Source organism: Paramisgurnus dabryanus, chromosome 1, assembly GCF_030506205.2.
Source record: "Paramisgurnus dabryanus chromosome 1, PD_genome_1.1, whole genome shotgun sequence".
Taxonomy (NCBI): Eukaryota; Metazoa; Chordata; class Actinopteri; order Cypriniformes; family Cobitidae; genus Paramisgurnus; species Paramisgurnus dabryanus.
The window spans coordinates 38333670-38347895 of record NC_133337.1 but is presented as its reverse complement, the minus strand read 5'-3'; the positions used below and the strand labels follow the sequence as shown (position 1 = coordinate 38347895).

General features: G+C 40.8%; 1 protein-coding gene and 1 long non-coding RNA gene across 9 annotated transcripts in view; both read left to right on the top strand.

Moving 5' to 3' along the window:
- Positions 1-14226, top strand: part of ryr2a (ryanodine receptor 2a (cardiac)) — a 108760-nt gene that overhangs the window by 47576 nt on the left and 46958 nt on the right. For 4 of the 8 annotated variants that reach the window (XM_065272385.2, XM_065272382.2, XM_065272384.2 and 1 more), the window contains 16 exons: positions 258-474; positions 634-738; positions 4423-4526; positions 4929-5012; positions 5220-5379; positions 5500-5647; positions 5833-6038; positions 6149-6323; positions 7572-7780; positions 7859-8202; positions 8629-8746; positions 8855-9015; positions 12614-12773; positions 12847-12933; positions 13053-13279; positions 13358-14198. In XM_065272385.2, the coding sequence (XP_065128457.1) occupies positions 258-474; positions 634-738; positions 4423-4526; positions 4929-5012; positions 5220-5379; positions 5500-5647; positions 5833-6038; positions 6149-6323; positions 7572-7780; positions 7859-8202; positions 8629-8746; positions 8855-9015; positions 12614-12773; positions 12847-12933; positions 13053-13279; positions 13358-14198 (3346 nt within the window). Of the gene's footprint in view, positions 1-257; positions 475-633; positions 739-4422; positions 4527-4928; positions 5013-5219; positions 5380-5499; positions 5648-5829; positions 6039-6148; positions 6324-7571; positions 7781-7858; positions 8203-8628; positions 8747-8854; positions 9016-12613; positions 12774-12846; positions 12934-13052; positions 13280-13357; positions 14199-14226 lie in introns of all 8 variants that reach the window. The other 4 variants (XM_065272383.2, XM_065272381.2, XM_065272380.2 and 1 more) reach the window with 1 other exon arrangement.
- On the top strand, positions 809-2188 carry LOC141282971 (uncharacterized). Its single transcript, XR_012337902.1, has 3 exons — positions 809-1386; positions 1906-1999; positions 2097-2188. It is a non-coding gene; the product is annotated as an uncharacterized lncRNA (long non-coding RNA).

The following is a 14226-nucleotide window of genomic DNA, read 5'->3' as shown; positions in this document are numbered from 1 at the left end:
AACAACAAGTAGTTGTTACTACTTAGTTCAAATCATACCTAAAGCATATCTAAAATGACACTAAGCTAATGTTACTGTGTAAAATGTGTACTATATAATCTACAGATCGGCTGCCAAACCTCCCTTCACATAGCAGTAATCCATGATCGCCGTCTCCCCTCATCTTTAGGAAACCAATGAAACCGTTTCACAATTTGTTCACAGTTGTTGTAAAGCAGTGGTACAAAATCACATTATTGAATGAATGTCTTCCTCAGAGTGCGTTTCCTGTTGGGTGGTCGTCATGGAGAATTCAAGTTCCTGCCTCCATCCGGTTACGCTCCGTGTTTCGAGGCCATTTTACCACGAGATAAACTGAGAGTGGAACACAGTCAGGAATATAAACAGGATCACGGAAGCAAACGGGACCTCCTGGGACCCACCGTCACACTGTCACAAGCTGCCTTTACACCAACACCTGTAGACACCAGTCAGGTACACACACGCACGCACGCACGCACACACACACACACACACACACACACACACACACACACCTGTAGATGCCTGTCAGGTACATACACACAGGTTTATGAATATGTTTAAAATATTGTCTTGTGTATTTTGTGAGAGAATTGTGTTTTCTGCTGTCAGATTGTGCTGCCGCCACATCTTGAACGAATCCGAGAGAAACTGGCAGAAAACATTCATGAGCTGTGGGTGATGAACAAGATTGAGCTGGGATGGACCTATGGAGTGGTATTTTACTTTACATCATTTGTTCAAGTCTTTTTCTTCACGTGTTTTCTTACTGTACGACTCTTTTAAAGAGCACCTATTATGGGATACACGTTTTTAAACATCCTTTTGTGTGTAAGTGTGTATTAGTACATGCTAACGATATTCAAAAAGTACATACCTCAAAGAAAACGATGACGCGAGTTATCGTCTCTAACGTTCGAGGACTACAAAAAACACTCGGATTGTAGGCAACAGTTTACTTCCTGGGATTAGTGACGTAGATAAGACCAACATTATCATAGTTCAGCCCTCTCTGCTTTGCTTGGGTACGCCCTCAAAGACGAGGGTGGGGTGGGGAGCGCCGAGTCAGAAGAGAGCTAAAATAGCGGAGGTTGGGAGTCCCTGCTTTGACTCTGTTTGCAAACTCTTGTTTCATTGTTTAAGCGATTAAATCTCTCGAGTAGACGCTGTCTCTTTAGATGCGAGGGCAAAATAGCACTTTATGGACTTCCACAGAGGACATCATGTTTAATACGGTTCCGGAAAAATCCAGTCAGAAGTTGTTCACGGAGTTTTCACAATAACTGCTTCTCATGAACCGAAGCTGGATTTGCGCGACGTCTCCTCTTGAAAGTTGGATTACTGTGCACTTCTGGATCACAGGCTGTAAGTAGTATTCACGTTTATTATTTGCCTTTTACTGTACATTACGTAACCGGTAACCGGAGATTAACATAATGTGCGTGTAGAGCTAAGCTTGCAAGCTAATTGTTTTGTGTTGTAATAATGTATTTCATAAACAACGTACCATATTTACACACGTGTATGTTGAATTATGCAGACTATCGTTTTTTTATCGATGTTGGTTTAGACATGTTTACAAACTTGCTAAGTTACCAGCTAAACTGTTACCGGTAAAATTTGTTCTCATGATCAAACTCAAGAAACTCTAAGTACAGATGATTTGTTTAAAGTTATATGTATTTTACTGTTGTATTTACTTGAAGCTTTCTTAGATTTTGAAACGAAGTAAACACGTAATGTGTGTTGCTAATGTTGGGCCATGTAATATGTAATACATTTACGTTTTAATGAATAGTCTAACGATTTATAGTCATGGTACTCTATTGTTATAATATGTCTTTTTGACTGAATACATGTTTGTTTTATTTGTCTATATCTTAGATTCGCAGCTGGACACATCCTTCTACACTGTATGCAAACATGCAACATCATTACACACAGTACAAGGAGTCAGACTGGCATATGAGGAGCAAAGGTGTTTAATACATATTATGTATTTACCTAGTGAAACCACTACCAGTCTTAAATGTATAACTGATGATGACAAAGTTTTTTTTTCTGCATAATAATAGGAACCCAGGAAGTAGCATCGTTTCACAATGTTTCCATCACCATCATCAGTGGATGCCTTTGCCGTCCGTAGCCTGAGATTTCAGATTTGCAGCAAAAAAAATTGATTTTCTCATTAATTGGAATGCTGTGCAGGTATTTAAGTATTTTAGTAACTGTGTTAAATAAAGTAGTATTTACTTTTACAATAAATTAATTGCTTGTTTATATTTTACAGGTATTTGTACCTTGCAGCCATCCATTACAATGTCACCAAGCCGTAACAAAAGCAGGAGAGGGAAAGTACAAGGCTATGTTCCCAAAACACACAAGTGACATACCGTAAGCAGTAATGTTTTATTTCAAATACATTCATAATTAAAAACTTAATGTATGAAGCAGGGAAATAAATGATCAAAACAAAAGATTTATTGACTGCAATATTTGTACAGTTATGTGGATGAAACCCCGATTCCAATGGACCTGGCATCACAGTTTGAGAGACCTTCAAAGGAGGACGTGATTGCATGCCATCTTCAGTGCAGGGGTCGTCGAAAGCCAAAATTGTGACCGATCTGATCAGGAAGCTCCAAGCGTATCTGGAGAACAACACACGACAGGATGATAACCTTATAGTGTCGTCTTAGATAGCACCAGCTGACAAAGCTTTGATATGCCATTTATCTGAATAGATAGCTGTAAGAAATGAATTGAACAATTTTTGAAAGAAGAGCACAATATGGTTACTAAAGTATGTTTATTTGTATATTGTTTAACATTTAAATATATATTTGTAATAAATAAATAAAACTTTTGACTGACTATTATATTTTCTTTAAAGTTACATCTTTTGTTCTTTTGGGTATTTTGTTACTATAATGATACTTTAGTGTTATTGGTTTAAAAATGTAATAAAACTTAATCTAGTCCTGTGCCTCAAAGGCTTATAGTCGGTACAATAAATGTTCTGTGTGTAGGGATTTAGACAATTTGTGCAAAACCTGGATGATGAATCACGCAGGTAAGAGGCCCTGGAACCTGTTACATTCTCCTTAAAACCTAATAAGTAAAAACATAGCACTTATAAGTAAGCAGTTTTTCATAATAAACTTTACCATAGTAAAATAATGTAGAACTAACATTCATTTCAATTAATACTTTCTTTGTGCTAAATTTGGTGTTTCCATATAGTTTGCACAGTAATATAGTATGTAAGCAGTCTTTACTATAGTAAAATAAGGTTCTCTAAGCGAATCTGCGAGACGTTAGTTATTGTTGACTTGCGAAACTGTTTTCAAACAGACGGAGCGTAGCTAACTCCTCCACCTCCCCCTCCCTTCCGTGCTTTCATGAGCGCGCCTAACCCTCACCCCCAAATCCTTCTTGTCGTTTATTGGCTGGAATACTTTGTTTTGTTTTGTGAGCTAGGTTTGGCCATTTGTTGATATTGCCGTTTGTGAAGCCTGGGCTGTCTACAAAGATCGCGTTTTTTTACAGTTTGATCAGCGGACAGGCAGCAAGCAGATAGTGAGGAGATGTTTCCGGTATGTAACAAAAAATGTTTTATGGTCTAAAACGCTTCAATTCGCTTAGAGCACCTTTAACAAGTGAAATAGTTTTATAATCATTTAAAAAAATACTTTCTATGTGCTAAATTTGGTGTTTCCATATAGTTTGCAAAGTAATGTAGTACGTTATAATTACCTTTTGGATGTCTTTGCAACACATTTTCGTCTTCGTTTAGCATTCTGGCAGAGCTAAGGACACCTAAAAAAGTTAAATCCAATCGCGTTCATTGACGGAGATCGTTTATATCGTAACGGCCGTCTGAACTCTCTGGATCGAGCTCGAAGTGGTAAGGCTGTACAGACACCATTGTTTATAGAGAAATATAGCGCTTGTTTACGTTGCCTGTGACTCTCAGTCAGAACCGGAAAACCCACGCGTAGTCAGGGGCGTAACCTTTCAAACACAAGCCGAACCCAGCTGACCAATAACAGTTGAGTAGTCATCTGACCAATCCGAATACACTAGACATTTTGGGAGGCGGAGACAGGAACTAAATCCGAGCGTTTTCCAGACATGCAGAAATCGGTGAGGTATGTAAGCAATTTATAAGACTCACAGTGCATTAGTTCAAGTTTTAATAACATGTATGTACTATGGGATATTGCAATAACGTGCTAACGTGCTAATTTATTAGCATAATTGGTGCTCTTTAAATCTTCTGCATTATTTTCTTTCAAACAGCTTCACTAACACAATGTTTGATGATATTTCTCCATCTTCTCACACATTTCTCTTCTGTATGTAAAGCATCACTTTCTGACTTCTGTGTTTATTGTGCAGGTGCGAGATGATAATAAACGCCAGCATCCCTGTCTGGTGGAATTCAGCCGATTACCTGAGCAGGAGCGGAGCTACAACCTTCAGATGTCTCAGGAGACGCTCAAGTGAGTGACGCACCTGTCATTCACCTGTGTGTGTGTGTGTGTGTGTATCGTGTGTGTGTGTGTGTGTGTGTGTTTGCAGTCTTCTTTCAAGTCATGAATGTTTATTAAGATAAAATGGTTGCAGATTGTAAGTCTGAAGGGTTGTTGGGGTTTCTAGGAGGTTGCTATGTCTGATATAAAAGCACATTTGTCTTCTCCGCTCCATCATGAGCTGTTTTTAATGAATGACATTATTTTAATTGTGTGTCTCTGATGGGAGATTGTGTCATGATTAAACATGTGTGTAGTTGTGCTCTGTCTCTCTTGACACAATGATGGATGTTGTGGGTGGGTGATTGAATGTCATGTATATATAAGAGCAGCACGCTGAGGTGAAGATGAGACAGATCTCTGTGTATTTAGGACTCTTCTGGCGTTGGGGTGTCATGTTGGTGTGGCCGACGAGCGAGCGGCAGAGAAAGTCAACAATCTTAAACTGTCAGCCAAGTAAGTGTGTTCATCTTCATATGGTAGACAAATAAAGTTTTGTGTTTGTACTCTTTATTGTTATTATAGAGATACAATGCGTGTCTTTATTTATCTGGTTCACATATGGGGGTCATGTTTGTCTTTTAGTGTGTTTATTTCGAGAGTATTAGTTGTTGATGTTGTGTTACGTTATGTCTGGTTGATATATGTTTGTTCTCTCCTCAGATATGAGCTCTCCAGCGGTTATAAACCCGCTCCAATGGACCTGAGCCACATCAAACTGGCCTCTGCCCAGGAAGCCATGGTGGACAAACTGGCAGAGAACGCACACAACGTTTGGGCCAGAGATCGAATACGCCAGGGATGGACCTATGGTATTCAGCAGGTCTGTGTTTGTGTGTGTGTTTGTGTGAAATGAATTATGGGACTTACCAATAAAATATACTGATGTCTGATAAAACAATCTTATTCAGATGATGTCTTATTTATGTGCGGTTCTCTGTAGGACATTAAGAACAGAAGAAATCCTCGTCTTGTTCCTTACGTTCTTCTTGATGAAAGAACCAAGAAATCAAACAAGGACAGTCTCAGAGAAGCCGTGCGGACGTTACTGGGTTACGGCTTTAATCTGGAGGCTCCGGACCAAGATCATGGTGTGAATTAAATTGACTTACCCATAATGCATTGCTGAAGCTGTCATCCGAGCTAACCATGTGACACACTTTACAGCTCTTCTCCACAAGCAGCGTGTTTGTTAAAGTTGAATACTTTTACTGTTTTAAGATAACTGGGCTAAACTCAGAAAGTACAGTATGATGTGTTATGTTTTCTCCAGCAGCGCGATCGGACATCAATAATCTGTCAGCCGAGCGCTTCCGGATATTCCGAGCGGAGAAGACGTACAGTGTGAATGCGGGGAAGTGGTATTTTGAATTTGACGTGGTGACGGCGGGTGAGATGAGAGTGGGCTGGGCTCGACCCGGCTGTCTGCCGGACCAGGAGCTGGGATCAGATGATCAGGCCTTCGTGTTTGATGGACTCAAGGTAAAACAAGACTGGAGGAAGTCTGACGCACATACATCACCAGCAAAATTATTTCATGAATTAGAGGAGAACTATATTGTTTCATCAAGGGTTTGTGTATGTGTGTGTAGGCTCAGCGTTGGCATCAGGGTAATGAGCACTTTGGCCGTACGTGGCAGTCGGGTGATGTTGTCGGCTGTATGGTGGATATGAATGAAGGCACGATGATGTTTACACTTAATGGTGAGGTTCTGCTCGATGACTCCGGCTCTGAACTCGCCTTTAAAGACTTTGAGGTTTGTGAAGGTGAGTGACGTGTGACGTACCTCTGAAAACTTTACATGAAATCAAAATGAACTCTTAATTTGAACTGTTCACTCATCTAAGGAAGCCAATTTTGCCACATAAGAAAAAAACCATGTTCTGCTATCATAATTATAAGGAAAAAAGTAACAATTATGACATTTAATTTCATAATTATGAGATAAAAAGTCAAACTTTAAAAGTCATAATTTCAAAAAATTTATTTCATGATTTTAAGTACTTTTTTATCTCATAATTATGACTTTTTAAAGTAATTTTTTTATCTCATAATTATAACTTTTAAAGTAATCTTTTTATCTCATAATTATGACTTTTAAAGTATTTTTTTTCATAATTATTACTTTTAAAGTAATATTTAAATTTTTTATCTCATAATTATGACTTTTAAAGTAATATTTTTTTATCTCATAATTATGACTTTTAAAGTAGTATTTTATTTTTTATCTCATAATAATGATTTTTAAAGTAATATTTTTAATTTTTTTGTATCTCATAATTATGACTTTTAAAGTAATATTTTTTATTTTTTTTGTATCTCATAATTATGACTTTTAAAGTAGTATTTTATTTTTTATCTCATAATAATGATTTTTTAAGTAATATTTTTTTTGTTTTTTTGTAACTCATAATAATGATTTTTTAGGTAATATTTTTTATTTTTTTGTAACTCATAATTATGATTTACCAGAGAATGATTTTCTTATGTGGCGGAAATGGGCTTCCATACTCATCGGTCTTTCAACAGAATATAATAACTTCAACTGACATCATCAGTCCCTTCCCTCCAATTGGTCTTTAATCAAGAAAAAGGACCATTTAGTATGTTTTTTAAGCTGTTTAGTTTCGTAAACCATGTTTATAGCATTATAAACATATCATTATACACTATTCATGTCCCCATAAACCACATATACCACAACAGACACGTCCACACACACAGCAGCTGTTGTGCCTCATTTATGTCTCTAATAAAGGTGACGGTGTCTGTAAACAGCAGGTAAATGTGCAAACCCAGCAGATTCTGCAGTGAAATTGAGCGCCACCTGTTGGCCATTGTGCAGACTGACATTATTCCAATATGCATTTATTTGTATCGCTGCTAATGTGAATTCTATGTCATGACATTACACATATATATATTATGTGATTGTGATATACTAATACACAATAAAAGTGAGCACAGGAGGGCAGCGGTCCAGAGCCGGTCCTGAAGCTTCTGCTGGTTTTCAGGCCTCATTCCCGTCTGCAGTCTGGGCGTCTCTCAGGTCGGCCGGATGAACTTCGGGAAGGATGTGAGCACACTGAAGTACTTCACCATCTGCGGCCTGCAGGAGGGCTACGAACCGTTTGCCGTCAACATGAACCGAGATATGACCATGTGGATCAGCAAGCGACTGCCTCAATTCATCCCTGTCCCGCCTGTCCATGAGCACATAGAGGTCAGAGGTCAAATGACACGTGCTCTTCGAGACGAGTGTTACTGTACAGGACTGAGCAAATATGTGTTTGTTTTGCAGGTAACCAGGATTGATGGGACAGTAGAGAGCTCACCGTGCCTAAAGGTCACACAGAGGTCGTTCGGGTCACAGAACAGTAACACAGACATCATGTTTTATCGTCTGAGCATGCCCATCGAGTGTTCGGAGACGTTTTCTAGGTCATCCGGTGGGATACTTGTGGCCAACGGCAGCTTCTCCTCTCTAAAGAGAGATCTTGATGATTTCGAGACGGTTTCTGACTTTGAAGTTCTGATGAAGACGTCACACAGTCACGTCAGCTCCAACGGCCCGGACAGAGAACGAGATGAATTCAACAACCATAAAGATCACAATCAAGAGAAACCCTCCAAAATCAAACAGAGGTGAATGTTAGGTGGACACCACACAGATGTAATTCACAGATGTAATCCCTATGGTTTTGTATTTATATGCAAGTATTTTCTAGCTTTTTCATACCACAACAGTTAATATTGAGCTTGTCTGTCCAGCTCCAAAATTCATAAACACCATTTAGTCTAGTTAACTGAACCTAAGGTAACAAACTTCACTGTAGGATGGCCGATATTAATTCACAACGTGTTATGACACAGTCAACTTCAGATATAAACACGTCAACAATGTCAATTTTTTTCAACTGTTGCGTCGTCATAACCTGGTTGTGGAGAGAGAGAGTTTTTGTGCGCTCGTCTTGGTGATGTTCACATCACATCTATGTTCACATGCTTGTGTAAGGTTTCTTTTAGGCCTCTGTATTCATCTGTACAATTGTGTGTGTGTGTGTTTTTTAGGTTTTTATTGAAAAAATCGAAGCCTGATGTGAATAGCAGTAATTCAAGCACTCGTCTGTCAGAAGAAGTTTTGGCTGATGAGAGAGATGACAGCGAGAATCTCATACAAACGTCTACGGTGAGAGTCACACCTCTAAAATCACGACCACACCCACTGATCACATGACCTGCTAAATGCCGTGTGTGTTGTATCAAATGATCAAATCTCTGTGTGTGTTTGTGTCAGTATTTCTACTCAGTGAGGATCTTCCCCGGGCAGGAGCCATCTAGTGTTTGGGTCGGCTGGGTGACGTCTGATTTTCATCAGTATGATCCGGCCTTTGAGCTCAACACGGTTCGAACAGTCACTGTTACACTGGGAGATGAGAAGGGTAAAGTTCACGAGAGGTGAGTGTGAGGTGCTGAGAAGATCAACATAAACTCATGCTGTACATTAAACATTGTTTTGCGGTATTAAGCACAGTGTTTGTGTTGTTTTGCTGTATTAAGTGCAGTGTTTGCATTCTTTTGCAGTATTAACCGCAGTGTTCAGGCTGTTTTGCGGTATTAAGCACAGTGTTTGCGTTGTTTTGCTGTATTAAGTGCAGTGTTTTGCTGTATTAAGTGCAGTGTTTGCGTTGTTTTGCGATATTAAGTGCAGTGTTTGCGGTTTTTTTTTTTGTAGTATTAACCGCAGTGTTCAGGCTGTTTTGCAGTATTAAGCACAGTGTTTGCCTTGTTTTGCAATATTAACCACAGTGTTCAGGCTGTTTTGCGGTATTAAGCGCAGTGTTTGCATTTTTTTGCAGTATTAACCACAGTGTTCAGGCTGTTTTGCGGTATTAAGCACAGTGTTTGCATTGTTGTGCGGTATTAAGCCCAGTGTTTGCGTTGTTTTGCGATATTAAGCGCAGTGTTTGCATTCTTTTTACAGTATTAACCGCAGTGTTCAGGCTGTTTTGCGGTACTAAGCACAGTGTTTGCGTTGTTTTGCTGTATTAAGTGCAGTGTTTGCGTTGTTTTGCTGTATTAAGTGCAGTGTTTGCGTTGTTTTGCGATATTAAGCGCAGTGTTTGTGTTCTTTTGCAGTATTAACCGCAGTGTTCAGGCTGTTTTGCAGTATTAAGCACAGTGTTCGTGTTGTTCTGCAGTATTAGGCGCAGTGTTTGCATTGTTGTGCGGTATTAAGCCCAGTGTTTGTGTTGTTTTGCAGTATTAAGTGCAGTGTTTGCATTTTTTTGCAGTATTAACCACAGTGTTCAGGCTGTTTTGCGGTATTAAGCACAGTGTTTGCATTGTTGTGCGGTATTAAGCCCAGTGTTTGCGTTGTTTTGCGATATTAAGCGCAGTGTTTGCGTTCTTTTGCAGTATTAACCGCAGTGTTCAGGCTGTTTTGCGGTATTAAGCACAGTGTTTGCGTTGTTTTACTATATTAAGTGCAGTGTTTGCGTTGTTTTGCAGTATTAAGCACAGTGTTTGCGTTGTTTTGCGGTATTATGCACAGACTTTGCGTTGTTTTGCAATATTAAGTGCAGTGTTCTTGTTGTTGTGCTGTATTAAGCTCAGTGTTTGCATTGTTGTGCGGTATTGAGCACAGTGTTTGCATTGTTTTGCTGTATTAAGCGCAGTGTTTGCGTTGTTTTGCAGTATTAACCGCAGTGTTCAGGCTTTGTTTTGTGGAATTAAGCGCAGTGTTTGCGTTGTTTTGCGGTATTAAGCACTTGCATTGTTGTGCGGTATTAAGCCCAGTGTTTGCGTTGTTTTGCGATATTAAGCGCAGTGTTTGCGTTCTTTTGCAGTATTAACCACAGTGTTCAGGCTGTTTTGCGGTATTAAGCACAGTGTTTGCGTTGTTTTACTATATTAAGTGTAGTGTTTGCGTTGTTTTGCAGTATTAAGCACAGTGTTTGCGTTGTTTTGCGGTATTATGCACAGACTTTGCGTTGTTTTGCAATATTAAGCGCAGTGTTCTTGTTGTTGTGCTGTATTAAGCTCAGTGTTTGCATTGTTGTGCGGTATTGAGCACAGTGTTTGCATTGTTTTGCTGTATTAAGCGCAGTGTTTGCGTTGTTTTGCAGTATTAACAGCAGTGTTCAGGCTTTGTTTTGTGGAATTAAGCGCAGTGTTTGCGTTCTTTTGCAGTATTAACCACAGTGTTCAGGCTGTTTTGCGGTATTAAGCACAGTGTTTGCATTGTTGTGCGGTATTAAGCCCAGTGTTTGCGTTGTTTTGCGATATTAAGCGCAGTGTTTGCGTTCTTTTGCAGTATTAACCGCAGTGTTCAGGCTGTTTTGCGGTATTAAGCACAGTGTTTGCGTTGTTTTACTATATTAAGTGCAGTGTTTGCGTTGTTTTGCAGTATTAAGCACAGTGTTTGCGTTGTTTTGCGGTATTATGCACAGACTTTGCGTTGTTTTGCAATATTAAGTGCAGTGTTCTTGTTGTTGTGCTGTATTAAGCTCAGTGTTTGCATTGTTGTGCGGTATTGAGCACAGTGTTTGCATTGTTTTGCTGTATTAAGCGCAGTGTTTGTGTTGTTTTGCAGTATTAACCGCAGTGTTCAGGCTTTGTTTTGTGGAATTAAGCGCAGTGTTTGCGTTGTTTTGCGGTATTAAGCACAGTGTTGTTTTGCTGTATTAAGCGCAGTTTTTGCGTTGTTTTGCGGTATTTGGCACAGTGTTGTTTTGCTGTATTAAGCGCAGTGTTTGCGTTGTTTTGCGGTATTAAGCACAGTGTTGTTTTGCTGTATTAAGCGCAGTTTTTGCGTTGTTTTGCGGTATTTGGCACAGTGTTCACGTTGTTGTGCAGTACTAAGCGCAGTGTTTGCGTTGTTTTGCGGTATTTAGCGCAGTGTTTGCGTTGTTTTGCAATATTAACAGCAGTGTTCTTGTTGTTGTGCACTATTAAGCTCAGTGTTCACATTGTTTTGTGGTATTAAACGCAGTGTTCGCATTGTTTTGCGGTATTAAGCTCAGTGTTTGTGTTGTTTTGTGGTATTAAGCTCAGTGTTTGTGTTATTTTGCGGTATAAAGCGCAGAGTTCACGTTGTTTTGCGGTATTAAGCACAACACTGTTTGCGTTGTTTTGCAGAATTAAGGGCAACGCTGTTTGCGTTGTATTTGTGGTATTAAGCGCAACCCTGTTTGCGTTGCTTTGCAGTATTATGCGCAATGTTTGTGTTGTTTTGCGGTATTAAGCGCAATGTTTGCGTTCTTTTGCAGTATTAACCGCAGTGTTCAGGCTGTTTTGCGGTATTATGCACAGACTTTGCGTTGTTTTGCAATATTAAGCGCAGTCTTCTTGTTGTTGTGCTGTATTAAGCTCAGTGTTTGCATTGTTGTGCGGTATTGAGCACAGTGTTTGCATTGTTTTGCTGTATTAAGCGCAGTGTTTGCGTTGTTTTGCAGTATTAACCGCAGTGTTCAGGCTTTGTTTTGTGGAAATAAGCGCAGTGTTTGCGTTGTTTTGCGGTATTAAGCACAGTGTTGTTTTGCTGTATTAAGCGCAGTTTTTGCGTTGCTTTGCGGTATTTGGCACAGTGTTGTTTTGCTGTATTAAGCGCAGTGTTTGCGTTGTTTTGCGGTATTAAGCACAGTGTTGTTTTGCTGTATTAAGCGCAGTTTTTGTGTTGTTTTGCGGTATTTGGCACAGTGTTCACGTTGTTGTGCAGTATTATGCACAGACTTTGCGTTGTTTTGCAATATTAAGTGCAGTGTTCTTGTTGTTGTGCTGTATTAAGCTCAGTGTTTGCATTGTTGTGCGGTATTGAGCACAGTGTTTGCATTGTTTTGCTGTATTAAGCGCAGTGTTTGTGTTGTTTTGCAGTATTAACCGCAGTGTTCAGGCTTTGTTTTGTGGAATTAAGCGCAGTGTTTGCGTTGTTTTGCGGTATTAAGCACAGTGTTGTTTTGCTGTATTAAGCGCAGTTTTTGCGTTGTTCTATAGTATTAACACAGTGTTTGTTTTGTTTTGCGGTGTTAAGCTCATTGTTTGTGTTGCTTTTCAGTATAAAGCGCAGTAACTGCTTCATGGTTTGGGGCGGTGAATGCAGCAACCCCAGTCAGGGTCGCAACAATAACGGTCTGGAGATCGGATGTTTGGTGGACACAGCCAATGGCTTCCTCACGTTCACATCCAATGGGAAAGAGCTCAGCACCTTTTACCAGGTTTGAGTTTTTATTACTCAGAATCATTTATGCTGTGATCTGATAAACTCATTCATCTCAACCATCTGCGCAGGTGGAGCCGAGAACTAAACTCTTCCCTGCAGTGTTTGCGCAGGCAACCAGTCCAAATGTCTTCCAGTTTGAACTGGGACGTGTCAAGGTGAACTCACACACACGGGACATTGAGACTATTTTTATTTTGCGGTGTTAGCACAAACAGGACACACGTATAAGTTTAGTTCATGCATCATCATCACGTGTGTGTATGTCTTTGTGTAGAATGTGATGCCGCTCTCTGCCGGCCTGTTTAAAAGTGAACGGAAGAACGCTGTACCTCAGTGTCCACCGCGGTTACACGTGCAGTACCTCACACCGGTGTCATGGAGTCGTGTTCCCAATCAGTTCCTGAGGGCTGAGGTCACCAGGGTCAATGAGAGATTGGGCTGGATGGTTCAGAGTTCAGAACCGCTGCAATTCATGACTCTCCATATACCTGAGGAGAACAGGTACATGACACGCACGTACACACATGCACTTACACACTTAGCAAACACCAAGCTCAGGTCTGTGTTTGTGTCTCTCAGGTCGTTGGATATTCTTGAGCTCACAGAACAGAGAGACCTGCTGAAGTTTCACTATCACACGCTGCGTTTATATTCGGCCATCTGCGCTCTGGGGAACAACCGTGTGGCTCACGCGCTCTGCAGTCACGTGGACGAAGCCCAACTCCTCTACGCCATCCAGAACAAATACGTGCCGGGCCTTCTGCGTACCGGATACTACGACCTGCTCATAGACATCCACCTGAGAAGCTACGCCACCGCACGGCTGATGATGAACTCCGAGTACATCGTTCCCATGACGCCCGAGACCAAGAGCATCACGCTTTTCCCCAACGAGAAGAAAAAACACGGGCTCCCCGGCATCGGACTGAGCACGTCGCTGCAGCCGCGCATGCGGTTCTCCTCGCCAAATTTCGTGGGGTCTGTCGGTTGTTACCACGGTAACGGTGCTGGTAACGGGGGTGACTGTTTCCAGCATAGCCCAGAGTTTCCGTTGGAGACGCTGAAGTGTCGGACGATGGAGATGCTGACGGAGGCGGTGCGAGAGGGCAGTTTACACGTGCGAGACCCCGTAGGGGGCAGCACTGAATTTCTGTTCGTTCCTCTCATCAAACTCTTCTACACTCTTCTGATAATGGGCGTCTTTCATAACGGAGACCTGAAGACCATCCTGCAGCTGATCGATCCCAGCGTGTTTTCACAGGATTCTGATGCGAAGAGCGGCCCCTCTTCCCCAGAGGAAGAGGAGAGCAGTGGGTGGGGCCACCTGGAGGGAGGCGGAGCCGAGGAACAAAGTCTGAGAGGAAAGATGCCCAAAGAAGGACTTTTACAGATGAAACTTCCTGAACCTGTCAAACTCCAGGTGAAAGATCTCATTCGGGTGTTTCTGC